This window comes from Diplotaxodon limnothrissa, linkage group LG6 (genome assembly GCF_057381915.1).
Source record: "Diplotaxodon limnothrissa isolate DT_005_m linkage group LG6, D_limnothrissa_male_GT1.1, whole genome shotgun sequence".
Taxonomy (NCBI): domain Eukaryota; kingdom Metazoa; phylum Chordata; class Actinopteri; order Cichliformes; family Cichlidae; genus Diplotaxodon; species Diplotaxodon limnothrissa.
This window is the reverse complement of record NC_140601.1, coordinates 27,735,270-27,759,938: the sequence shown is the minus strand read 5'-3', so window position 1 is coordinate 27,759,938 and position 24,669 is coordinate 27,735,270. Positions and strand designations below refer to the sequence as shown.

The 24,669-nt window shown below is 39.7% G+C and overlaps 2 protein-coding genes across 3 annotated transcripts; both read right to left on the bottom strand.

Moving 5' to 3' along the window:
- Positions 1 to 1,943: 1,943 nt before the first annotated feature.
- On the bottom strand, positions 1,944 to 14,866 carry rhot1b (ras homolog family member T1). Of its 2 annotated transcripts, none has more exons than XM_085356079.1 (20): positions 14,555 to 14,866; positions 13,513 to 13,571; positions 13,292 to 13,373; positions 13,146 to 13,189; positions 13,006 to 13,059; positions 12,793 to 12,845; positions 11,605 to 11,713; positions 10,417 to 10,518; positions 10,180 to 10,278; positions 9,966 to 10,074; positions 9,752 to 9,872; positions 9,470 to 9,554; positions 8,852 to 8,997; positions 8,208 to 8,308; positions 7,931 to 8,061; positions 7,448 to 7,531; positions 5,648 to 5,770; positions 5,336 to 5,538; positions 3,640 to 3,762; positions 1,944 to 2,191 (listed from the first exon to the last, which is right to left on the bottom strand). In XM_085356079.1, exons 1-20 carry the CDS (start codon positions 14,613 to 14,615, stop codon positions 2,074 to 2,076), a joined length of 2,007 nt encoding a protein of 668 aa, XP_085212205.1. In that variant the 5' UTR covers positions 14,616 to 14,866; the 3' UTR covers positions 1,944 to 2,073. The 2 variants fall into 2 exon arrangements, with proteins under 2 accessions (XP_085212205.1, XP_085212204.1); XM_085356078.1 differs by having other exon boundaries at positions 14,530 to 14,628.
- A 2,623-nt stretch (positions 14,867 to 17,489) lies between these two features.
- On the bottom strand, positions 17,490 to 21,436 carry LOC146630741 (arf-GAP with dual PH domain-containing protein 2-like). Its single transcript, XM_085356077.1, has 11 exons — positions 21,291 to 21,436; positions 20,594 to 20,724; positions 20,225 to 20,316; positions 19,942 to 20,030; positions 19,686 to 19,798; positions 19,422 to 19,568; positions 19,219 to 19,302; positions 18,244 to 18,306; positions 18,064 to 18,141; positions 17,628 to 17,856; positions 17,490 to 17,533 (listed from the first exon to the last, which is right to left on the bottom strand). Exons 1-11 carry the CDS (start codon positions 21,376 to 21,378, stop codon positions 17,505 to 17,507), a joined length of 1,143 nt encoding a protein of 380 aa, XP_085212203.1. The 5' UTR covers positions 21,379 to 21,436; the 3' UTR covers positions 17,490 to 17,504.
- Positions 21,437 to 24,669: the final 3,233 nt, after the last annotated feature.

Here is a 24,669-nt window from a genome sequence, read left to right as displayed (position 1 = left end):
TGACTGGGGGAATAACTAATGAAGCATACAGCATGAGATATTGCTGCGTATTGTGAAATCAATCCTGTGGGGTTCAGTCATCTGCAATGGATCAAATTCACCAAGAAGCTCTACTTCATTATTTAGAAACTTCCAGCAACCTCTGGTTTCTGTCCTTATGCAGTTTATGATGCTAAACACATCTCAAAGGATTTATACATTTTCCAGAGGTCTGGAAGATAACTTCAGAAGTTCAGCGTCTCTTATTTAATAAATCTAGGATAAATTATGGTTCAGTTTAAGCCTCTTCTGGGGTGTAGGGAGATGCTACTTTAACACAGTACTGGGTCTCACTTTAAAACATTCTGGGAGAAAAGCCCTCCACCACATTCCTCATGAAGTTATTCCAAATAGTTACAAAAAATATGCAAATTTTTTTTACCAAAGCCCAAAAAAGCCTGCAGAGATTTTTCATCATTATAATTCTGTTAAATTATAAATGAGTCAGAATGATGAGCACTAATTCTAACTTGTATTTTACTGCACAGAATGAGTTGTTCTCAATTTAGGGAGAGGACCACTTGCTGAAGAGCAAAACTGGATTTAATAAGCCAAGACATTATGTCGATAACCGCAACACCGTGTGTGTGTATATATATAAAAATATAAACATGGACAGTCTTGAGTCAGAATCAGACTGTATGGCTCACAATCTGGTTTTAGCCACTGATGGAGATTTTTTTTTTTAAGCAACGCTGCCCTCTTGTGTTAAGGTAAACCTTATTTCCAAATTGTTGCATACCGAATATAATCTGGAGAAAGACAGGCCCAGAAGAGGACAAGAGGAAAGTTAATAGTGTAGTAAACATCCTGAATATAAAAGCATGAATAAAGTTACTGTTTTTCAATAATTTAATTAGTTGTGAATAAATAACGGAGTCTTCGGGAGATAACTTTCAAAAAAAGAAAATCTTTGAATAAAATAACTCCAGTACACCACATTGTTCAGATATATTTATTCAATGTAAACTCTTGGAAAGGCAGGGATGAATGAATACAGAAACCAAGCAGTGAAGCAAGTAGCTGCATGTGGTTGAAAATGAGCATCTAGAGAAAATTATTACACCTTTTGTAACCAGGAGAGATCAGCGAGTCCTCGATTTTGGGGACTTTACAAGCAATGAGGAGAAGCTGTGAAGACGTTGGGCTACAATAATTCTTAAAACACTGAACTGTCATCAAAAAGTTTGAAGCATGCAAACTTTATGACAAGTACTTGCATACATACAGATAAAATGTAAAGTGACCAACATAGGAAGACATGAGAGAGCGCAGCAGACCTTTCGTTTCACACATTCACTTCCACTGATATAATCTTGATCCGCTCAGGTAGCAACAAAAAATAAAAAAAAAGAAAGCAAACATTTAAAAAATAAAATTAAAAAAAATAATGTGCATCCAGGCATTTGGCCATTAAAGGAAATCCTCATTTCTGCCAGGTGATAATGATGAAAGATTGTGCTGTTAATAGCTCTGCAGTCAGTGCTGAAATGTGACTCAAAAGTGGCCTTTTAGACACAAATAAATCAAACGTACACATAGTCTACGCTATATACAGTATTTACATCTTCTTCTAAAGAATTACTTGCATATGGTACACATCACAAGCCTTATCGTACTGAAAGTGACACTAAATTGTTCATCATATCAGCAAGCAACCAAAAAAAATAGCTTTTTACGTAACTCAGTATGACTAATCAACCTTGTTTCTTTTCATATAAATATATTATCTTTATTTGCACAGGACAGATTGAGCAAATTAGCATTTGGTAGAAAATTAAATATTTCTTTGTATCGTCCCCAAAGAGAAACAGAAATGAAAATGCAAAAAAACAAAACCTAAATGTTTGCTTATTTGCACATAAATCTCTTTTTTTTTTTTTTTTTTTTTTAAACGGGGCTTATTAAACAACAGAATTATGAGTGATTTTCCATAAAGTTAATTCAATGAAAACAGGAAAATCAAAACTTCCGACTGGTCAAATTAGCTTTTATGTACCCCGGGTAGTGAGGGCTGGACTGAATGCTGAAGGATCACCGCGTTTTGAGCAGCACTCTGTACATGGCGAATCCCAGCACTGCAAACACTGTGGCTCCAACGCTCGCTCTCAGCCAGAAGGTCGAGCTCTTCAGGTCCGCTTGGCTAACGTGTCTGTTAAATAGAGGGATGCAGAGTGTAGAGACATATGTAAAGAGTTAAAAAACAAAAAAAACAACTGATTTTCCGTATCATACAACCCTGTTTTCACTTGGCTTTAAAATTCATTTTTGTGCGACTGGGTTAAAACAGCTAAGATGTAGTTACATTTGTCGCCATCATGTGTATTCATGGTGTCCGATTTAACTCACATCGTGTTACTGACTATATGACCGGTACGCCTGTGGTGGATGAGCATGGGAAAAACCACTGAGTTAAACTGATTTAAGTAGGAAACTACACTACAAAAGACATGCGGCTAAGTTTCTCCCAGACAACCCGGGCAGGTTGTTTGAGTGACTCGTGTGTTGTTGTTGGGTTATTACATCTGGATTTAACGCCGTCAACTTGTGACTGATCACCCAAGATGATGCATTTTAAAACTAAGTGTGAACAGGATCACAGATAATTCATCACTAGGACAGAAGTGACTCACAGACATCTCATCCTCTTTAACATCGAAACAAAAATTAAACTATTTCTCTTCCCCGATTAGCTCTCAACTTTCCAATAAAAGTGACAAACAGATCAAATAAGCAGTGACATTAGTTGTAAAGAAGGATCGCATAGAAATGAACATTGAGAAAATATTGATTAGCGGATGACAGAACAAGCAGAGAGCTGTGACATATTGAGACGCTGAAGCAAAAGCCAGTCAAACAGATGAGGGACTTAGAGGTTTATAGTTACGGATGCATGAGACAGCGAGACCAGAAATGAGTTGTGACAACTCTGTTAGATGAGACGGCTGAGGCACCGTGACATATGCAAAGCTGATACCAACAGAATGACAATCAGATTGAAGTCAAACACTGGGAAAAAAATGATGATGATGAAGTCTTTATAAAAAAAGAAAGCAATATCAAGATTGAGATGAAAAAACAGAATGAGCAAAATGAGGACAACTAAAAAGGACTGTAGAGGGAAAGTGAGTAAACTTAATGGCCTTTCTATTCTTCATTACAGAACAGCAGTATAAATGCAGTATAAGAAATAAAGTATGAAAGACTGGAACTTCAACAAAATCAGATTAGACAGAAGCAAGCATCATATATGCCGTGAGAAGCATTTAAACAGATCTACAGCAACACTGAAGGCTCATGTTGCTCCAGAGGAAAGTTACTAATATTGAGCAAATCGAATATTTTCTGTACATTTGTATAGGAATGAGGATATGAGGTTTTTGCATGGATGAGTTAAGGTTCACCACCATCCTCGAATTTGGCGATTAAGAATTAACGGGAAAGAACTGGTCCCTTTGGTGCAACCAGCCGGGTCTGCTGCTGTGTTACAAATGATGATGCCACAGAAAAAAAAAAAGCAGCTTAAGAATGAAAACGTGAAAAACATAAAAATGATAAACGCCAACACGTCAACAAAGATAAGAGAAGTTTGTAAGAGACCTTCGGAGTACGACAGCGTAGAGTTTGGCCCTGACCGTCTGCAGCAGCTCAGAGTTGAGGAAGTTCTGACACAAGCAGAATGTGCACCGGTTACAAGTGCACATGCACCGCAGCCGGGCGTGGCTGAGGAGAGACACAGGGTACGTACACGCACACACGCCAACAAACATACAGACAAACAGGACACATACGACAAACAAAAACAAAGTTAAAAGCTGAAAGAGGCCGCCACCATTAAAAGGCTCCAGTGTAGTTCAGATCACAAGAGAAGCAGCTTGATAAAAGGCTAAATGTTTCTCCTTTTGAGAGAAAAAGAAAATGTTACCTAATATGCTGATCTTTTAAATATTATTTCTACAAAAACAAAGAAAAGAAAATTCAAGCAAATTAAAGAATTTTTAAGAAACCTGAGAAAACAGAAACAGTGATAAAAGCAAAAAAACAAATCTCAATCTACCTGAAACCGTCACTAGAAAAGGCATTGGCCATGGAGGCGCCTCCAGCTTAAACACTTGAATCTCAGACAATAAAGTTGACCTCCTCAAGATTAAAGTCTCTGTGCAATCGTATAATAGCACAACGTGCAGCGAGGTGATTTACGTTGACAGTAAAGTGAAGCCTGACTGATGGCATGAGTGTGATGCTCAGGGAGAGATCACTATTACAGCTCAGCAGGAGGCCCGTGTATCCACAGTGGAAAACACAGTGGCATCAGACTAAAAGCAACATGTCCAGAGACCAGTGAAGTGCATTAATGCGTGTCGAGTGAGGCGCATGATGACAAATACTGACACTTGCAGACAGCAGGACCATCCCCAGAGGGGACCTGGGAATATTACACAGAGTACAGCTCTGTATTTAAACTGTCAGACTAATCTTAACCATATGGGGGGGGGAGTATTCTATGATTCATCAGATTTATTTCTACAGTTGGGTCTTAAAGGGCAGAAAATCCTCAAGGACTACAGGAAACAATTAAAACTTTGCAAGTTGCCTCCTTTTACAGCAGCAAACGAGAACTGTGACTCAGCTACTTCATCACCTCAGACCACAACATCCTCTAAAACTTATGTTTGGAGCCAGAGCGAAGGATTTAGAGGACTATATTGTCGGTCCGCATTTCCAGACCCGAGGGAGATATAAAGAATGCTCTAAATTGTATTAAAAACCTCATCCAGCACCAACAGCTTTAATAAAAATTACCAAACATAAATAATATAGGATTTATGTAATCATTTGCAGGAAACAAGAAAACTATGAGATTACATCTGCAGTTAATAAATGCATATAAATCTTCCTCTTCTGGGTGATGATTTATACTCATCATATCCTTATATCATAGTTAAAGGGTTAACAATATATAAATAGAAAAAATAAAAACAGGATATCATGAAGAAAAACATATTTTCCACAAATCTTCTCATTCTAATTTGTCAGCTAAGCTCATCTCAGAGCTGCGAAACTAAAGCTGCACTTCAATTAAAACTCAGACAATGCCCTCCAATAACAGACAAGACAGCTAAGTGGGATAACTTCAGTTAGCACTAATAAATAATTGGATTTCTCTGAATTAAATACAATTCACTATGTTCTTAGTTACCTTTTTACCCTTTCGGGAATCTAATCTGAAAATGTGACTCGTAACAAAGTATCACATTTACAGTCAGGTTGATGTTTCAAATTTCTGCATACTTACGGATACATAGCCATGGTGGTAAGTTTGGTGTAGATGTCTCTGTTGGGTGCTGAGGCTGCGTTACAAGTGAAAGACTGAGGCGGGGGCATCTTGTGCCTCCGACAGAACTCCAGAGGACTGCAGCCATACATCTGCTTGACCTCTGGCAGGTCTGACTTTGCTGCAATCATCATACATGGCGTCTTGCTGTCCATGAAGTATTGCTGAAGGAGAAAGACTCGTTAATGAATGATTATGGTTGTGGTGGTCTTTTGTTTTAAGTGGACAAACATCTGTGTTTTGGTACAATGTGAACACTAAAAACAGTTTTACCTTGAAAACCTTGGCGCAGTACTCAAAGGAGTAAGGGTTGCTGACGTCATAGACTAGGCAGACGATGTCACAGGCCAGATCAGAGTCAGACAGGTAGTCGAAGTCAGGAAACACTTCGTGAAGCTGGAGAGGTAAGGTGGTTAGAATTAAGTGGTTAAAGTGGAAATACTCTCTTTTCTAAATCTCTTAATTAAAATCCACTAAGCTAGAGGAACACAGCTGAGTTTGAACCTTAGTTCCTTTAATTTGACTTCAAGGTGGCACATCCCTAGTGGTCACAGTTGCTTAAATAGTTTGTAGAATGTGTGTGGACTTTATGTTAGATGCTGAGTTTGACTCAGTTTAATGTGATCTCATTCGGCAGTGCTGCTGGCATTTTTCAATTGCTTCCTAGAATTCCAGTTTTTAAAATTTGTGTGTCTAGGAGGTGCGTTGGAGTTCATCTAGTGTTTGGAAACAGCAACTCTTGGAATGAATTTCATTTTAGGGTAAAAGTTGCAGGGACACAAATCCGTACACAGTGAGAAGTGTACAAGAAAATGTGTTTTCAGTGCATTGGTGAGGGACACACAAAGTGCTGGTTTCCCTTAGACCAGCAACTTTGTGTGTCCCTGTCTTACCCTGCTAGCCAAGTTAATGAGTGCAACCAAGTGAAAAAAAAACAACAAAAAAACAAAAAACAAATAAAATGAGCATTCATTGTGCTCCAGATCTGATGACCAGATCACCAGAGGGCCCCATAGACCTTTGTTGTTTCTGTTTGACACAGACATTGATGTCTTGTCTCAGTGCAGGTTTGATGTCCATGATGAAATTGCAGACACACAAGTTGAGGAATTTGTACAGGGAGCGATCTAAAAATAGCAGCTGTGCTGTAAGCAGAACCAGTGCAACCCAGAAGTGCACAAGCACATGACATTACAGAGGGAAAATGGTCAAAGTCAGATAGATAGATACTTACTTTTAGTTAACTACTGTACAGTAAGTATCTAACCAGTTTAAAAACCAACCCACAGTGATGAAAACCAAAGTGATGAGAAGCACACAACCATCCAAGGACAACAGAGTGAATCACACTCATTAATTATTTGTTCTCCAGCTGCCTATAAGTGCCAAGACAAACAGGGTTGTTGTGCTTCACTATGGATGCCAGGACAGAGGGAGTGGAATCCACCCTGGAGGGTGAACCTTTTAAAGGTCCTTTAACCAGTGTCAAAACAAACAGTGCAGTCAATGTGCAAATCAATACCATTTCAACTATTGAGTTTCATCTGCTAAATGTTGCCATCTAAAAGAAGCCAGTTTGCTATGGTATTTGATATTTTGCCTACAACTTTACAACAACTGTTCCTCTGTATCCCTACAGCACATGCACTGTGCTTGCACTTTGTCAAAATAGGCACAGCAGTGCTAATGCCTTTGTTAAGCAAGTACAAATGCTGGCTTGACAAAAGCATTAGGCGAGCATGATAAGAAGCTTACATAGAGCGAGCTAAGAACAGCCAACCTCAAGCTGGGCTGGCCTTCATGGATCACAGTTGACAACCTCACGTACAAGACACAGCGGTACATGCACAGTACAAAATGTATTTGTACCGTTACTGAAGGTCAGCACATACATAATGTGTAATAAAAGTATAGGAGCTACATTAAAGTGCCCAATATGAGAAATAATTAGAGTAACTTTATGTTAAAAAAAAAAAATCTGCCTGGAAGACAGTGTCCACACTGCAAGGATAGAAGATATATGTGCCGTCATGTGTTTTCATTAATGATTAAAGCAGTGTGTTTGATACTCACGAGAAGGTATTTCTCCTGGCCGTAAACATAGGTTGTATTGATGGCATAGTAGGATCTGTGCTCCTCTTTAATGGTCTTCTGGCGCTGAGAAGACAGAAGAGGATCTGGCGTTAATTAAAACATGATGTGAATGACATTTTCAATACATGCAGCAATGCAAAAATATATATATTGACATAATCCCAAATGTACAGAGTTAAGGCATTTAAATAAACCTTTTTACTGGAACTTTTTTTTGATACTTGCTGTGTCTCAGAGTAAACACGTCAGTCAGGGTAAAGCAAAACATGTTTATGGCAAAGCCTGAAATCCAGTTCAGGCAGCCGAATCTAAGCCTCTCACATAATACACCCCACAAACATGCAAAACACCTTTCTGAATACCTCTTCAATATGTTACTGCATGCCTATGTGCACTGCTCATTCTATAGCTATTGCAATGCTGGTGTAGTGGATGGCTGAGCTGGTGCTTAGTTCTGCTTACCATGAGGTTTCTACCCAGAAAGGCTTGTAGGAAGCCACTCTTGCCACTGCCAATGTCTCCAAAAACATTACAGCGGAAGACGCTGCGCTGGGTCTGCTTCTTCTGCAGGTCAATCTTCTTATCCCTGGTCACTGCACGAAGGAAACCACATACAAACACAAGTACCAGAGGATCAGTTCAGACAGCTGCTGTGCACAGTCCAACAGAGTCAACTACACCATTTAACTGTTCTTAAAACAGTTTTGTGATTAAATGAGGATTACATGGTAGAGTTTACCTGTAATTCCTGCAGCTTGGGACTCCTGCTCAGCAATTATTGAGTAACCAAGATACCCCAAATACTCCAAACATCTTTGGACATCCAGATAAGTTGTTAACCTGAACAAAAGGCAGCTGAAGTTAAGACACATGAACTCATATACAGTAATGTAACTAATATTATTTTATATTTAAATGACAATATTAAAATCATCAGTTTATTATTTAAATAGTTCTTCGTTGTGTCCCTGAATTGTCCTGACCCATCAGGGCAAGGACACAGGACGTTCCTGTATCAGAATTTGGCTGTAGGGTTGTAAGTGCTGTGGGGTGGGACCTCTATTATTTGGGCTTTCCCTGACAGATCCTGCAGATAGCTTACTCAATTCAGATGCCACATGAAAACTTTGGACTCTTTGTTATGCTCTCTCCTGTCAGTGCTTTTTAGAGTGTGGTGAAAAGCACTGGAAGTGGGAGACCATTGCCACCGGGGAGGAACATTACTTTAGGGATATGTTTGGTTTACACTGTGTCCTTGTAAATGCCAGTTTCAAAGGTTTCTGTACAGGTGTCAGTGGTTTTATTGTTGTGGCTGATCAGTCAATCGGAGCAATCAACAAGCAGAAACAAATAAACATGGACACCAGTTTAATGCCTACTTACGTCCACTGTGAGAGATACCCCTGGTAGGTGATCCAGCCTTGGTCATTAGTGCAAACTGTGTTATTGACATCTGGCCCCCAGGGCATGTAGGGAAAAACATCAAACAAGTCCCTCAGCTCCTCTGGTGACAAGGCACAGTCACGGTCCTAACAGACACAAGGATCAGTTACTGTGTACAGCTACACCTAAATAACGAACAGGGTGCTCGTGGCAGGAATAATTTCCTGTGGGATTTTGTGGGTGAATGTACACTGAACAAACTGCTCTAGTTTGATAGACTTCAGAAAAAGAATGGCCTAAGCTGGCTGGCTGTCACTTCTACCTGAGAAAACAAACATGACAGACTGAAGGCACACATTCACAGCAGGACACTAATCACTATGAGAGAAAGCAGATCTTGACACAAGCTGTCACTTTCACTCTTTGACTCGTCTAACCTCATGGCTAATTCTCCCTGCCAATCCCTCCTCAGCTGCAAGGAGTTACATCACACCTCAGCAGGTGGTCACACTTGACTGTGGGAAAGTGCCTTCCTAAATGTCAATCAGCAACTTCTTGTTTGTGTCTCATCAGGGTGAAGGCCAACATAAATACAGAACCAGATATACAGGACTGTACCTTATCGTGTTTGTCAAAGACGCTCTGGAGGAAGAGGTAGGCATTATGGTTGAGCTCAGTAGTGCAGTCTGGGGGAATTTTCAACCTAGAGAGGGAGAAATAACATTTATTCATATTTAACACATAAAATAAATGCAAGCATATTTACAAAATGTATCAAACAAGCAAATACGGAAGGAAATGATTCAACAGAGTGCCACAAACCAACAGACGAATGGAAATATAATGAGGTGCAAGAGCAGGAGCAGATTTTAGTTGCTTAGATGTCAAAGTAAAACTCACGGAGGGAAGAGATAGTCCTGATTTAACTCCAGGTCATCATCATATCCAAATCGCCTGAGTACTGTCCAGGTTGTTTCATGGCGTCCTCGCTGAATGAACAGCGTGTGGAGAAACAAAAATCCTGGAGAGGAAAAAATAAATAGATCTCAGGAATCCCACTGTGAGGCGAGCTTGTATATACATAAGCATCAGAAATACGTCCCATCACTCCTACCTTTAAGAGTGAGGCCGTTGTCACACACGCCATCAATTAAATTCTTCCTCACCACATTTTTTACATCCTCTAACGCCTGAGGCTCCAACGGGGTGTTGAAGCACGTCCGCTATGGGCAGACAGGCAAATGTTGTTATCTGAATTAGCTCAGCGTCTCCCACCGAAAGGAGGGAACAATAAAGACCGCCTGGATATTCTATTTTAACCAGTTTACCTGAAAAAAGTTGAGCTCGTTGTCGTTGAGATTACCATCGTTATCTAGGTCTGACACTTTGAAGATTCGAGTGAGAGCTTTTACACAAAGTGGCTTCATCTGAAAAATCAGGGACACACATCAAACGTTCTTTAAACAAAAGCAGGTTCTGCTAAGAGTTCAAATCCAGCCCTTAATGCAAAACAAACTCAGAACACTAAACAGCTCAAGAGTCATGTAGTGTACATTTATCCTTACATCTTTTTTCTCTGGACAGTAGAGGGGACCAGTGGGGTGGAGAACTGCCTTTTGAGCATAGTAGAAAAGCTCGGAGATGTTCTTCAGGTTCTTTGCTGAACACTATAAACAACAAGGAAGAAGAAAATGTGCACACATGTGCACACACACAGACACTCTGTTCAGTGCTGTAATGCAGTTCTGGTATCGAAGTGGTTCATTTGAAAGCCCCATTAATACGCAGTGTGAGACTTCTTGATCTCATAAGTATTATATGCGGCACTGTGAGCAAACAGTCCAGTCAGCAAAGGGTCATCCCTGTTTACCTACCTGTGTGTGTGTGTGTGTGTGTGTGTGTATTTTGGTGACTAAGTAGTTGCCAGACAGGCTATTAACACACGTGATCTGTCTGAGCGGCGCGCCCGCTCCAATTAACAGACTGGAAAAAAACCCACAGGTGTCAGGAGGTAGTGAACTAACTTCAACAGAAAGCAAACTTGGTAGAAACTGGTGAGGGTTTTTTGGTTTTTCATATCGAGGAGTTGAATTCGTGCTGAATTCAAAGTTCTAAACAGGTTATGGCTTAAACTCGTGACCCTTTACAGTTGTTTGACTTCCTAGATTTAAATACTTATGCAGAAATACCACTATTTTCAGGAAGAATTAAAAAAGGGAACCAAAAGGCATCACTCACACAAATGCAACAGGCCAAATTAGGTCAGTGTTTACAAGCAAGACAACAATAGTCAATATACTGTAAGTGGCAAAGATTATCTTTAGGCTGTTATCCTCCCTAGTTTATACTTAAATATCAAGTTAGCCAATCACACTGCAGCAACTCTGTTTCTATATTAACATCCGCAAGACTTTAATTGTTTAACTGTTTAAATGACATGTCTGTTAAGATCCCTTAAAAGCAACAATGGCTAAAGTGTGGATGTCATTATTAAGAGAAAAAAATGCCGTTCTTCTTTGTTCCTGTAAAGATGGAAGTTTCTGCACAAAGGTCATTGTAATTAATTGTTATTAACTCTGTTGTGTTTCTTCCTCTTTAGGTTCAGCACAAAATAGAAGAATGTACTGATGTCCACTGTCTGAAGCAAACTATTTAAATACTTGAATCTAAGCAGATGATTGTTCTTGCAATCTGCCATTCTGTGTTTTATTGTTGAGAAATGGTGGCAGCAATAAGAGTGGTGACTGTCTCACCTCAACGCAAGTCTCTATCTCACTGTACTGATTCATAATGGGAAGTATGGTCTCCATGCTGCTGTGCTCCACCAAATCAGACTTGTTCCCCACCAGGATCAGGGGAACCCTGAAAATGTCAACACCACAAAGCAAAGTGATTAACAGACAATAACTGCTTGATATACACCAACTAGCCCCTTTATTAGGTATACCTGTTCAAATTATTTTTAACACAAATGTCTAATCAGCCAATCACACGGCAGGAACACCATGCATTTAGACATGTGAATCTAGTTTGTGGCATTTTCCCCACACAACCATCTTTAGGGTTTACAGAGAAAACTGGCAGATCTTTGGATGAAAAGGCCTTGTTGATGCAAGAGGTCAGAGTAGAATTACCAGTGTTTCAAACATCAGCAGAAAGGCAACAGTATAAAGCACTTAAACAACAGCAACCGCTGACCAAAGACGCTGGTGGTGATGTAAAGGTGTGAGGGTAATTTTGCTGGCAAACTTTTAGGCCCCTTAGTACCCACTGAGCATCGATTAAACACTTCAGCCACCTGGGTATTTTTCCATGTCCATCCCTTTATGACCACGTCTTCTGTTGGCTGCTTCTAGTCACAAAGTTCAAATTGTCTCAAACTGATTTCTTGAACACTTGACACTGAGTTCACTGCACTCAAATAAGCTTCACAGTCACTAGATCTCAGTCTAATAGAGCACCCTTGGAATGTGGTGAAAGGGAGGAGTCACATGATGGATTTGCAGCAACTGTGTGACGCCATAATGACAAGATGCAAATCGCTGAGGAATGTCTACACCAGGGAGAGCTATGGTAGTTCTGACTGGCTCCAACCCAGTACTAGCAATGTGTACCTAATAAAGTGACCAGTGAGTATACATATCAGTTCTTTTTTTGGTGAACCTGCTTGTGTGAAATGTGACACTTCTACTGCTGCTTTTTGCTTAGAGTGAAGACACTGTAAGGGGGAAAAAACAAAACAAAACCAAATAATCATCCTGGGAGTGTAGGTCATTACATTAACCACTACTTGAAAATTACCAGGTTTGGCTTCCTGCTACAGGACCTAATATTTTGCAGCTGCCTGTCCTGTCACACACAACTGCACAAACTGAGAATCTGATCCCACTCTCTTCTTATATTTGGTGGAAAACAAAAGCCCAGAATATTTCTGTATGTACCTGCTGTCCTTGTCTGTGTTCTCTGTAATGAGGGGGATCCAGTGGCTCGTCACCTATGAAAACACAAGTAGATACAATAAAAGATTTTCTCAGTTCAGAGAGACATGATACCCAATTCTTTAGTATCACGCTGTCACACCAGAGTCTTACATATTATACAGTTCAGCTGATATACAAACTAAATATGGAAATTCTGGCAGCAGAGCAGCTCACCTTCTCTATAGACTTCTTGTTGTTGACAGCGTAGACAATGCAAATCACATTTGCCTACAGGACAGATCAACACATAAGCATTAAGCTTTTACATGAACCCGAAAACTTTTCACTGAGCAAAGCAAAATCCACAGACTCACCTTGGAAATCTCCTGAAATAACTGCTCATCCGTCTGCTCTGCCTCTGTGGAGGGAAGATGAGCTTGCTTAAGTAAAACAAGGATGCGCCAATTCTTTATTTATAAAACACACACGCACACACACAAAGTAATGTTCCTTCAAATACCAGAGTAATCCACAATGTGTGTGGGAACTCTCTCCGGTGTAACATCAGCCGGTATGGTAATTTCTTCAGCTCGATAGGGAACCTGGGATACAGAGATGTTTAGAGCTGGCTACAGAGCGTAAATAGCACAGTCAAATCAATGCAAAATAAGGTGAATAGTGGGCACGTTTAATCCCAGATGGGTACAGTAAGTTTCTGGCAAAACAGGAATGCATTCATACCACATCTGGGAACTCCTCGCTGACCAGTGACATGATGAGAGAGGTCTTCCCCACCTTGGCTGCAGATGGAGAGAAGGAGACATATTTAGTGTGTTTAGCAAACCCTCATTACTCATAAGCATAATGTATTATTATTACTGAGACACGTTTCTGTAGATGTTTAAGAAAATACAGGTTAGATGTGTGACCCATCAATTTTAGCCTTCATTTTTGAGGACACCAGATGTCCCACTTTATGGGAGCAACTTTGGAAGTCTGTCATTTCTTGTGCAAAGAGAAAGTTGCCAATCACTGGATGCACCTCTTCTGAAACTCAAAGATGACCACCAGTCAGATATCAGATAAAATAACAATAAAAAAATGGAATACGCAGGAGTACAAAGAGCATATACCAGACTGTTAAGTACTGTATTTAGCCTGAAACTGAGAAAACGTGTGGAGACAAAGTACTTCTTCCTGCACAGACATAACCCCAATGTGTAAAACAAAGCCCATCACATTCCAATAATTCAGATGCTTGAAAGGCTGTGATGTTACCTGATAGAACCCAACTTTCAAGGAGATAGATAGATAGATAGATAGATAGATAGATAGATAGATAGATAGATAGATAGATAGATGCAAAGTGCAGTGAATTCACATGTATACTGTAGAGTACATGTGAAATTAGGGCAATCAGATTGCAATACCATCAAGAGTGTTCACCATCAAAGTGGTAAACTGAGGTTAGGTGAATAATAGAAAAGAAATTATCCGCCTAACTGCTCTAAAAAGCTACAGTTGGGGATACCATGGCCAAGATAAGCTCCAATAACACATACAGACCTCTAAAGCACAAAGCAGTTGCAGAACGAGTGGCCTGAAACAAATACAGAGCTCATCGTGATGAAGACACTGCTCAGCATCACATGTCCAGCTGTCTGGCAGCAGCAGTGCAATTCAAAGTGTGCACTAAAAGGCTGACTCTGCAGTCAACAAACACACTGCAAACACAGCTTTATCTAAAGCCTTACTTACGCTCTCCCACTAATAATATCCTCACGTCTTTGCGCATCTTCCCCGGCGTCGTCAACCACGTCGGCAGACCGGTCTGTGTGCAACATTTATGCTCCTGTCTGTCTGGATGAAGGATACAGCCAGCCACTTCTACGCGGCCTGGCTCGCTTGCTAACAGCTACGTTCGCATTTCAGCCCCCGTCTGCTCAGCTTCAACGCAAACTCCACACGGTTAGAGAGAGCCCTACAAAACGCTGTTCTTCTTTCTTACTGTACTCTACCGTGCATACTGTCACACAGCTAGCAGGGAGCTCACACGAACAGCCAGATAACCACACAAACTTGACTGTTACAACACCATCGGCTGCTAGCTGTCGGCCACGCCCCTCCTCGGGTCAGCTGAGTGCGTAAAGCCGAGATGAGCTCGCGCAACACTTAAAAACAAAACAAAAAGTCATGTAAAAAAATAAAAATAAAACTATCCCCCATGTACTTGACCAAGAAGTGCGGCATTAATCTGCGGGTTTGAATTAAGACAGGTGTGAGCTCTATCTGCGATATTTTTTTTAGTACTGGGAAACTGGAGTGGAGTGAGAGATCTTACTTTTTCCTCTAGCTTTGAATTTCTGTCAAAAGGCGCTATCTGGAGGAAAAGAAAAAGCAGCACGTGCAAGTCTGAGGTATTAAAAGAGTGGCGGTTATGGTCTGTTTTTCTTTTTTAAGTCAAGCGGCGATACCTGCGTAATACATAGACAGAATAAGATTTATGGTAAGAAGATTGAGTTATTTCTTTTCTTACACACACACAGACTATGAAATAGACTTCTACCTTATACTGCAGGGGGTGATTTAGTTTTCTTTTAAGGACATCGGGTGTTTATTGAGATGCTTTCGGCTATTTTGCCCTTGTGTGCATTAAGGTGGATTCCACACTCCATAAGACTCCATCACTACTGATTTCCAGTCCAGGCTGCATAATTTGGCAAACCTCGGCCTTTTCTCCCTGTTTCTCTTCCTTAAGAATGGCTTCTTTACAGCCACCCTTCCACTGAAACCATTTCTGATGAAGCTTCAATAAAAGGTAGATTGATCAACTGAAGGCCAGGTGTATCTCTCACATCCTGTGTCAGTTCATTGCTTGATATTTCTCCTATTTCTTAAGAACATGACTTTCAGATACAGTTCATCTGCTATAGATAGCTTTTTTTTTTTTTAGACCTGGCACTTCTTTTGTTCTCCATATGTCCAGTTTTCTAAGAACACACTGAACACTATTCTGAAATATGTCATGCTTCTGGCCACTAGCTCTTTGGTAATCACCTTGTTGATGCAAAAATACTATTTTATGTCATCTTGATGCATTCTCAATCCAGGTAAGTAAATCTCCAAAAGTTGATTCTGTTCATCTGGACGTAGTGTTTTCAGTGGGAGAAACGTTTCGTCATTCATCCAAGTGACTTCTTAAGTCTCAGCTGACTGCAGGTTCCCCCACTTTTACGTGAAAAGGGAAAGACCATCTCTGAATCGAGGAGGGGGTCTAAGGGTACATCTTTCACCATCTTACAATGCTGTGATTGCAGCCATTCCCCAACTCTCTGTGAATGGTTCTCATGGCCATTGATCAGTGTTCTTTGATCAGTGGTTGTTGATCAATGGTCATGAGAATTTGCATAATCATAATCAAGAAACTGACCTCGCACCCCATTGTTCCTTCAGTGGGCTGGTTTCAGTCATAATGCACATGTACTGTTTATAAGATTGGGGAAACCTGCAGTCAGCTGAGACTGAAGAAGTCACTTGGATGAGTGACGAAACATTTCTCCCACAAAATGCTACGTCCAGATGAACAGAATCAACTTTTGGAGACTATTTTATGTCTTCTGTAACTTTGGCATTTTTCACAAACCCAGCTAGAGAAATGGGAACAAATGGTGTGTTTTTCTTAAACGCTGCTAGTAATGAAGTGCCTAAAGATACAATTTAAAATGGTCTCTTTGCTAATTTGTCAGGTACAAGCAGCTGACTGAACATGAGTGAAAAAGCAGCCAGTGTCCAAAGAAAAACTTCAAAAAGTCTGGAGAACAATATTACTCAAGACCACAAAAAAGAAAGTCTGGCTCCTTGGGATGGGTCAGGACTTTCACACAGCACAAAGTTTCTCTGTACTGCAAAACTGTCAAAACAGAAGATTTTCTGGTACACTTTCTTAAGCCTTTAGCATATCCTTGTGTATGGAAGAATCAAACTTTTAGATTGAAATGTTCACTTAAAATAATAATACTATTAAAACAGCTTTTAATAAGAGATGGAGCATAAAGTAAGTGTTTCTTTAAGGCTAGCAGCTAAATTACTGTAAACTAATTGATAAACAGTGATATGTGGTCCTGGTGGTTGTTGTGGTATTCCCATCAGCCCTGATGGAACCCGCTACTTAAAATCAAAACATCTCAACAGAGGCACATATGCCTCATACAATGCCCAGCTGCACATATGTTACTGATGAGGAAGAAAGCCAGCATGTTCCCCAACAACTGGTTAACAAAAAAAGAAAGAAAGCAGTTATTTATCAAGTGTATTTAAATTATGAGTTTGAGAAATTCACAGACAGCTACAAACACAAAAAAGTATCTAAGTACATCAAAGTTAACAAAAATATTTACAAAATAGCCATTTCAGTCTTTATTTTAATAAATACAATGTCTGTTTTCAGTGACTTTATAATGTATTACAAAAGAACGCTGACATTAATTTCAACAAAAGTGCATCAAAATCAGGAGACATTGCTTTTAATGTGCGTGGATCTTACAGAGAAACAAAGTCTCTACGGTGACAGTAGCTTCTCCACATTGCAGACAGTAAGCGCCTTAGTCGGTCTGTGGTCCTGTCTCTAATTATGTTTCTAGCCACACAGGTTCGGGCGCGTCTTTGTGAGAAAAGCTTCAGGTCTGTTCTGTCCCCAAACGGTATTTTAATTTCCTTGCAAAAAAGGAAACGATTCATTTTCCTCTCCTCAGGTTGGCCTCATCTGAATATCGCAAAGAGAAAGAATTAGGAATGCTTGACAACCAAAGGAGCAAAGTTGATGCATTTTAACAACACACGGGACAACAAATTCCTACTAGAGTAGTCTTCTGGTGTCATGGGTTGAGAGATGACCTTTCTGAAAGCCATTATCCACTCGCTCTGCTCCTGCTCCTGCTCACACATAAAAACAAACTGCCTCTCCGGAGTCTCCAGTGAGATCCCGCAGCACCACCGGCTTCCCCTCGCGTTGCGGCTGCTGGTTTCTGAAACAGAGTAGCCGTGGCTCTCTGTGCCGATGAAGACAGCACCCAGCTCTGTAGCATCCTAACAGTATAAATAAACAAGGTACAACTAAATAGGATCATTATGATTATTCATTGTATTTTATGAGCATTAGAATAACTTCTTAATATCTCCAATTAAAAGAAAAAAAATGACAAATTTTTATGTTTCATTTATTTATGTAGGTGTTTCATTTTCACAAAGATATGAGCAACACAAAGATCTCTGTTCTTCATCTCTGTTCATTACCAGTGGAGATTTAAAGTATAGAAGCTTTCTGTTCATTGAGCACAGCGTGAACCAGCGCTTCTTGAATGGCTCCCGTTGCTGAAAACACATATAAACACACCAATCCAATTAGCCAGGCAGTTAAACTAAAAATAAGTAGACCCAGTAAATCCAGTTAAAAATTTTGGATAGTTCACAGACCGTCGGACCAGTTTTCTCCATGTATCCCTCCTTCAGGCAATGTGCTGTTAGCTGATGTTTTAACTGTGCAAAGAAACACCAACAAATACTGTGAGCTGAACAACAGCAGCAGCTCACAACCAGAATGATTCAACCGTGCTGACGTTGTGCGGGTTTGCACATTAAATGTGTTTAAATGGGGAGAGAACAAACCGAAATTATTATTGAATTTAACTGCCGCGAGTAGCATCATGTTTCATCTGATATATTTGTTCATGGAATAACAAGGCCTCGCCTAGCCATGTAACTGCACTTCAGTCAATTGCCCAATTACTTTAGAGCATTTGAAAAGACTGTGTATAAAAATGGCTGTGATTCCTAAACAGTTCATACTAATTTTTTTGTTACACCAATTAAAATAAAGCTAGGGGTCTGCACTTCTATCATAGCCTGACTGTTTGGTTGAAAATCCATGGTTGTGGTGTACAGAGGCAAAAACAAATTCATTGTCCAAATATTTATGGACCTAAGTGTATAAATCCTGCCTGTGCTAGTTTTAAAGTGTATATTAAGTACAATAAAGACAAAGGAGCTTTCTCAAATGCTAAGACAAAAAAAAATTATATAAACACGTGGTACTAAAAACAGAAGACTTGTGGTTCAGCAGCAACTTTCTTGGGTGTGAAAGGTCATTTTAAAACAATCACTGAGCAAAAGCTGCGGCATTAGTAACAAAGACTTGCAGATATGAGCGGAAACTTTAAAAAGAACATTAAACAAGGCTTCGGTCGAGGCCTTGAAACCTCTGCACACTTTCTTGAACAGAAAGCCATTAAATTGGAAAGTTCTATGTAGTTAATTACAGAAAACGTTTGATGTATGAGGTATGACTTTGAGGTTGTATAATTTTACTTAGCGGCTTTTTGAGGATAGACATCACTAGCCTGAAGTAAGAGGGGTTTACATAGCTGATGACCTAATGAAAGTTTGTCTCACGTCTTTTTCTTGAAGAGTGGGGTTTTTCTTCAGGAGGTATGCCAAACGTGTTGCCCGAATAGCATTGAAAAAAGACACAATCACCTATAAGAGATCATAGACATAGGTTTTGCCAGGAAGAGTAATTGTCTCAAATAAGGTATAACTCTATGAATGTGGGATGGAAAAGAGCATGCAGCATACATCTGGGAAGATGCCCTCACCTGCCCGTCCTCGTGGTACACAAAAAGGTTCTTTGAGCGTTCATCATCCACATAGGAGATCTGCAAACCGGTAGCATGACCGATCTTCTCTGGTTGGAAGACTGCATTCAGATCCTTCATGTTGATGACAGCTTTGGGAACCTTGGACTTGGTTTTAATGAGATGATTGAGGAAGATTAGAAAAAGAGGTATTTGGCCAGAGTCAACTGAAGAATGCTTATACAGCTGTAAACTAAACGGTCTTATGACTGAAGAACTGCTCACATCCTCTTTGATGAAGTATCTGAGGGTGAAGTCTTTCTGTGAGAGCAGGAAGGTGCTTTTAAAGAACTGCTTACTGTCTTTGCCTTTCTTCCATAGTGTTGCCTCAAACAGTTCTGGAGTATCAAACAGTTCAAAGAGGTGAAGCAAATAAACTGCAGGTTAGACTTTGATGGGAAAACAAATGCTGGGTTGTCAATGTTTTGTTGACGGGGGAAGGTTTCTTTTTTTTAATTAAAAATATTGCGAGGATAATTACCTGCACTGTACACTTTTTGAAAGTAGATGTTTTCTCCTGTGAATTCCCGTCTTTCGTACTTGGCACGGATCCACTGATCCTTAAGAACGCTGAAAACAAACAAGTCCGTGAAAATGTGTAGACCTGTCACTGAGCCTTTACACTTCTCTGCTGTTCCTCTTTCTACCTGAGAAACGTGACTACTCCACTCCCATTCACTAAACAAACCGTTTGTTGTCTTTGCTTCCCACTTCCGTTGAGTTAATGAAATGAATGGGTGCCAAATGCAGTGAAAGTCACTTACACGCAATCTTTCTGCTGTGGTTGGTAGAAAAAGACCGGGACACACTTCTCAAAAATAGCTTTGGCAGCAGAATTTCCCTTCTCTTGCATGAACTAAAACCGCATAATGTGAGAGTTAAAAATAAAGGTTAGAACAAGATAATATTGTTTACATGATGAACAGACTCAAATTAGAAGGATTTATTTTAAAATGAAGCACGAAATGAAAATCTGGAGGTAACGGAGTAATAACAGAGGGAACTGGGGGGAGTGAAAAATCAAAGAAATCTAAAGGTATCCAACACCCTCTTTATAATAAAAGGAAAATGTCTAAATTTAAGAGAACATGAATAAATAATTAATCATATGAATTCATGCTAATAATTAATACCTCTACAAGTGAATCTTCCCAATGATCCAGCCGTATGGATTTCACTTTGCTGACTGCAGGCAGATTACGATGCATCCCCGAGCAGTTCAGGCACACAAAGACGCCGAGAGTGTAAGAAGCCCAGTCAGGGTCTGCGAGCAAAAAGTGATCACAGTGTTTATTTTATAAGAAGGAACTAAGTACAGTGCAAAAAAAATAAATAAAAGTAGTCCTATGAACTGCCTAATGACCATAATGTACAAAGATTATAAAGCAAAAATCAGTGTTTCTTTTCTGCACAATTATAAAGTCGATAAACAGGCGAAAGAGTAAGCGTATAAAGCACTGTTTGCACTACCTCTGTCTTCATTTCACATAGGTACACACTGTATTAACTGTCCTCATACAGTGAAGGTGAAAAGTGGTGGAAAAAAGGAGGAACAATAAGGTCATACCACCCTATACAGCAGTTTTCTCTTCCCCTTCTGAGAGCTTATTACAGTTTTACTTGGTTATAAAATAATATTTTGGACACAATATTGTTAACTAAATAAAGCACATGACTCAGTCAGATGGGCCGTCTATTACCACTTGTGACGTAGTGAAATAAGGTAAATAAAATGTTCTCTGGAGAGAAAGTTAAAAAAAAGTATAAATAAATAAAAATCTATCAGTGCTAATCTATAAATTAAACCTGAGTCTGTTGAAGTGTACTCACCAGGAGCTCCACAGTCAGCACACAAGTTGTTACCCGGCTGTTGCACCAAATCAAGGAGAATTTTGTTATTTCTTTCAGAAGTGGCCATTGATGAAGGGCGTCTGCTTCTCTTGGGCTGACAGTCAAATCCCAACAAAACATCTACTAGGTAGTAACTCCATATTGACTCTACACACTTCACAGTACAGAGCTATTCTGCCCTGTAGCAGGTACAAACATCTCCGTGGCCAGTGGGCCAGTATTTCCTCTTAACAATGCAGCATCATGAAGTTTATTGTTCTGCACACAAACACATATATCCAGAAATAACAGAGAAAGGAAGTGAAACATACGTCACTCAGTTACTGGGTGATTGACTTACAGTATTAGGCTGCTAGGCTTGTCGCTGTTCGAAAGCTGTGAGAGCAGCAGTTTTGTTTTTAAAGTTAAGGTCAGCAGCAGTAGCAAGAAAAAGGAGGGAACTTTCCAGAATAGCTCCAAGCTTATGTGCCAGTTTTACAAACTGTTGCAAACTTATAGCCAGACTTTTGTCCTGCATCTAAATTTAACTGCTGCTGTTGTCACGAGTGGCATTCATTTGCTTTAAGTCCTGGGCTAGAATTAAGACTGGATAGGCAGATGTCAGTGAGACAGACAAAACCCACCTTTAAAAATGTACTTTTACACATCGGATAAAAATACCTCCTGTGGGGAGTTGCCACTATATTAATAAAATGTCTATAAGATGTATCTGGTGTGCCAAAATAAATCGTCAACTGCGTTCATACAGCAGATAAAGAAAAGGGGGAGATGCAAATTGCACTATTAATTTAAAAATTACAAAACCCAGAGTGAAACAGAGGAATGAAGTGGGAAAAGTCTGTGTGTCAACTAGCCTGCTTACATTTTATGACCTTGACTCACTATTCTTCAAACTCGACCTTCATCTTGGCCCCAGCTGCACAACTGTAAAATTTTGTGACTATATTTTGAATTGTTGAGGTGACAAATGCTTTTTGTTGCAGTTTCCGCTGCAGTACGTATCTTCAGCACTGCGTGTTGACAAGCTGACAAATGCACGTAGGGACAAATGCATAAGGTAACAACTGCTCAAACAACAACAGCTGCCTGAACCCACTATGAACATGAAAGTTAGAAGAACGGTGTCTCTCTTAGGAAAATTCAGTCCAAGATATGTGGTCCAAGACTCCCCTGTTGGGACCTTAAAAAGAACTATTTCCTTTCATTGTTTCCTCCACAGAAGTTGGCTGGAAAACTTAAATATAAACAAAGAAAGCTTTATTAAACACACTTGGGAAAAATGTGTTTGTTTGGTTTATAACTCTATAGCTCCTGCATAGTTCTGCTTAAACCAGTTAAATTAAACTAGAGGAAAGTAGTAACACTGAATAGAGTTTATTTTAAGCTAACCGGAACAAAAAAAAAACTGTTCACATAGATGCAGAACAGATGGACATTCTTACTTAGTGACTGTCTGACGATTTTTGTGTCCATCCAGATTTAGAAGCGAACGTCTACTTTCTATACTGTTTATATGCAGAGAAATGGATTAAATGGTGGAAACCAAAGAAGGAAAAATGTTGCACAGATTTCAGGGAAGAGTTGAGATGGGCTCTGGGTGGTAAGGAAGAGTTAGCAGATGACTGGGAAAATACAGCAGTAATGGAAAATGGTAAATGGACTGGTTATTATAGAGCACATTTCTACTCTACTCTTTATACAACAAGCCTCATCAACCCATTCATACAAGCACCTTTTTCTATGCTGAAGTGCTTTCTAATATTCACACAAATTCACACGTTGATGGATGCATCGGAGAGCAGCTTGGCGTTAGTGTCTTGCCCAAGGATATAGGGCATTCAGATTGGAGTAGGCAGGGATCAAACCACCAACCTTCAGATTTGTAGATGAATTTGGGATTGTGGAAAGAGTTGTTGAAGCTAGGTTATTGAGAGAGGTGCTGATCAGAGCGCAGCAGTATGGCTTTATGCTGAGAAAGTTTGCTTGAGAGTGATGACGGAGAAGTATAGAGGTCACAAGGAGTTGCACTGTGTCTTTGTGGATTTAGAGAAAGCATATGATAGGGTGCCAAGGGAGAAACTGTGGTACTGGATGAGGAAGTCACAAGAGGCAGAGTATGAGGGAGTATTTGAGGGGGGTGCAGGACCTATGAGAACAGTGACGCAGTGGTGAGGTGTTTCACCAGGAGTGACAGATGGGTAAAAGATGGGGGTGGGATTACATCAGGGATCAGCTCTGAGTCCCTTCTTGTTTGCATTGATGATGGACAGGTTGGCAGATGAGGTGAGGCGGGAGTCTCTGTGCACTACGATGTTTGGAGACAATATTGTGATCTGTAGTGAGAGCAAGAAGCAGGTGGAAGGGAGCCTGGAGAGGTGGAAGTATGCACAGGAGAGAAGAGGAATGAAAATCAGTAGCAGCAATACAGAATACATACTTATTTATTTAGGACAGTGCATGTTAATGAACATAAATGTAAAAAAAAAAATTTACATGAATGTAAACATACCAGATTATAGCCAAGGGCTAATTTCCATCTGTTGTCCTTAAGCATAAAAATAGACATAATAATTCATAAAAAAAATCATCATTCATTCATAATAAAAACTCCATCACCAAACTTACACATACACACCATTCTGTTCCCAAATAAAACATTAAAACTATATAACTCATACATGATCACACACTTGAATTGTCCATAACCAGTTTTTAACCTTTGCCTTAAACAAATTGAATGTCGAGCATTCTCTAATGGGTTGAGGAAGACTGTTCCACAGATGGCCACCCTGGACAGAAAGGACGTTCTGCCCAAATGCTGTCCGTCTGTGGGGTATAAACAAGTCTCCTCGGATTGTAGCTCGAGTGGTCCTGTCTGAGCTTTCTTTATGCCTAATGAACTGCTTTAGTGGTGGTGGAGCAAGGGAGTGTAAGACTTTATATATTAAACTCACTCTTTTAAGTTTCACTAAGTTATTGATATTCAGTAATTTATGTTTTTTTAACACATGACAGTGGTGGTGGGAAGTCGGTTTTTTGTCAAGTAGTTTTAAACTTCTTTTATAAATGTTTTCAATAATTTTAAGTGTTGTTGGACAAGCAAGTGACCAGGACGTCAAACAATAGTCCATATGAGAGATGATCATTGAGTAAAAATAAGTTTTTGCAACATTCATATTTAAATTATTACGTATATGATTAAAATTTCGATTATTAAATGTAAGTACCTGGGACACTTTATTTATGTGACTCTTGAAGGACAATGTTGGGTCTAGAATGACCCCAAGATATTTAAATTCTGGAGCCAATTCAAGCTCTACTCCATCCAGGAGTATGTTTGACTGCTTCAAGTTTAAGG

Excerpts from the sequence above, each read along its gene's own strand:
- LOC146630741 (XM_085356077.1), bottom strand. The coding sequence starts at position 21,378 with ATGGCCACTTCTGAAAGAAATAACAAAATTCTCCTTGATTTGGTGCAA. Across the intron at positions 20,317-20,593 it reads GGGAAGATTCACTTGTAGAG|TTCATGCAAGAGAAGGGAAA; the intron begins GTATTAATTATT and ends ATGCGGTTTTAG. Across the intron at positions 20,031-20,224 it reads CCACAGCAGAAAGATTGCGT|CGTTCTTAAGGATCAGTGGA; the intron begins GTAAGTGACTTT and ends GTTTGTTTTCAG.
- rhot1b (XM_085356079.1), bottom strand. The coding sequence starts at position 14,615 with ATGTTGCACACAGACCGGTCTGCCGACGTGGTTGACGACGCCGGGGAA. Across the intron at positions 13,190-13,291 it reads ACACATTGTGGATTACTCTG|AGGCAGAGCAGACGGATGAG; the intron begins GTATTTGAAGGA and ends TTCCCTCCACAG. Across the intron at positions 10,279-10,416 it reads ACTGTCCAGAGAAAAAAGAT|ATGAAGCCACTTTGTGTAAA; the intron begins GTAAGGATAAAT and ends CTGATTTTTCAG.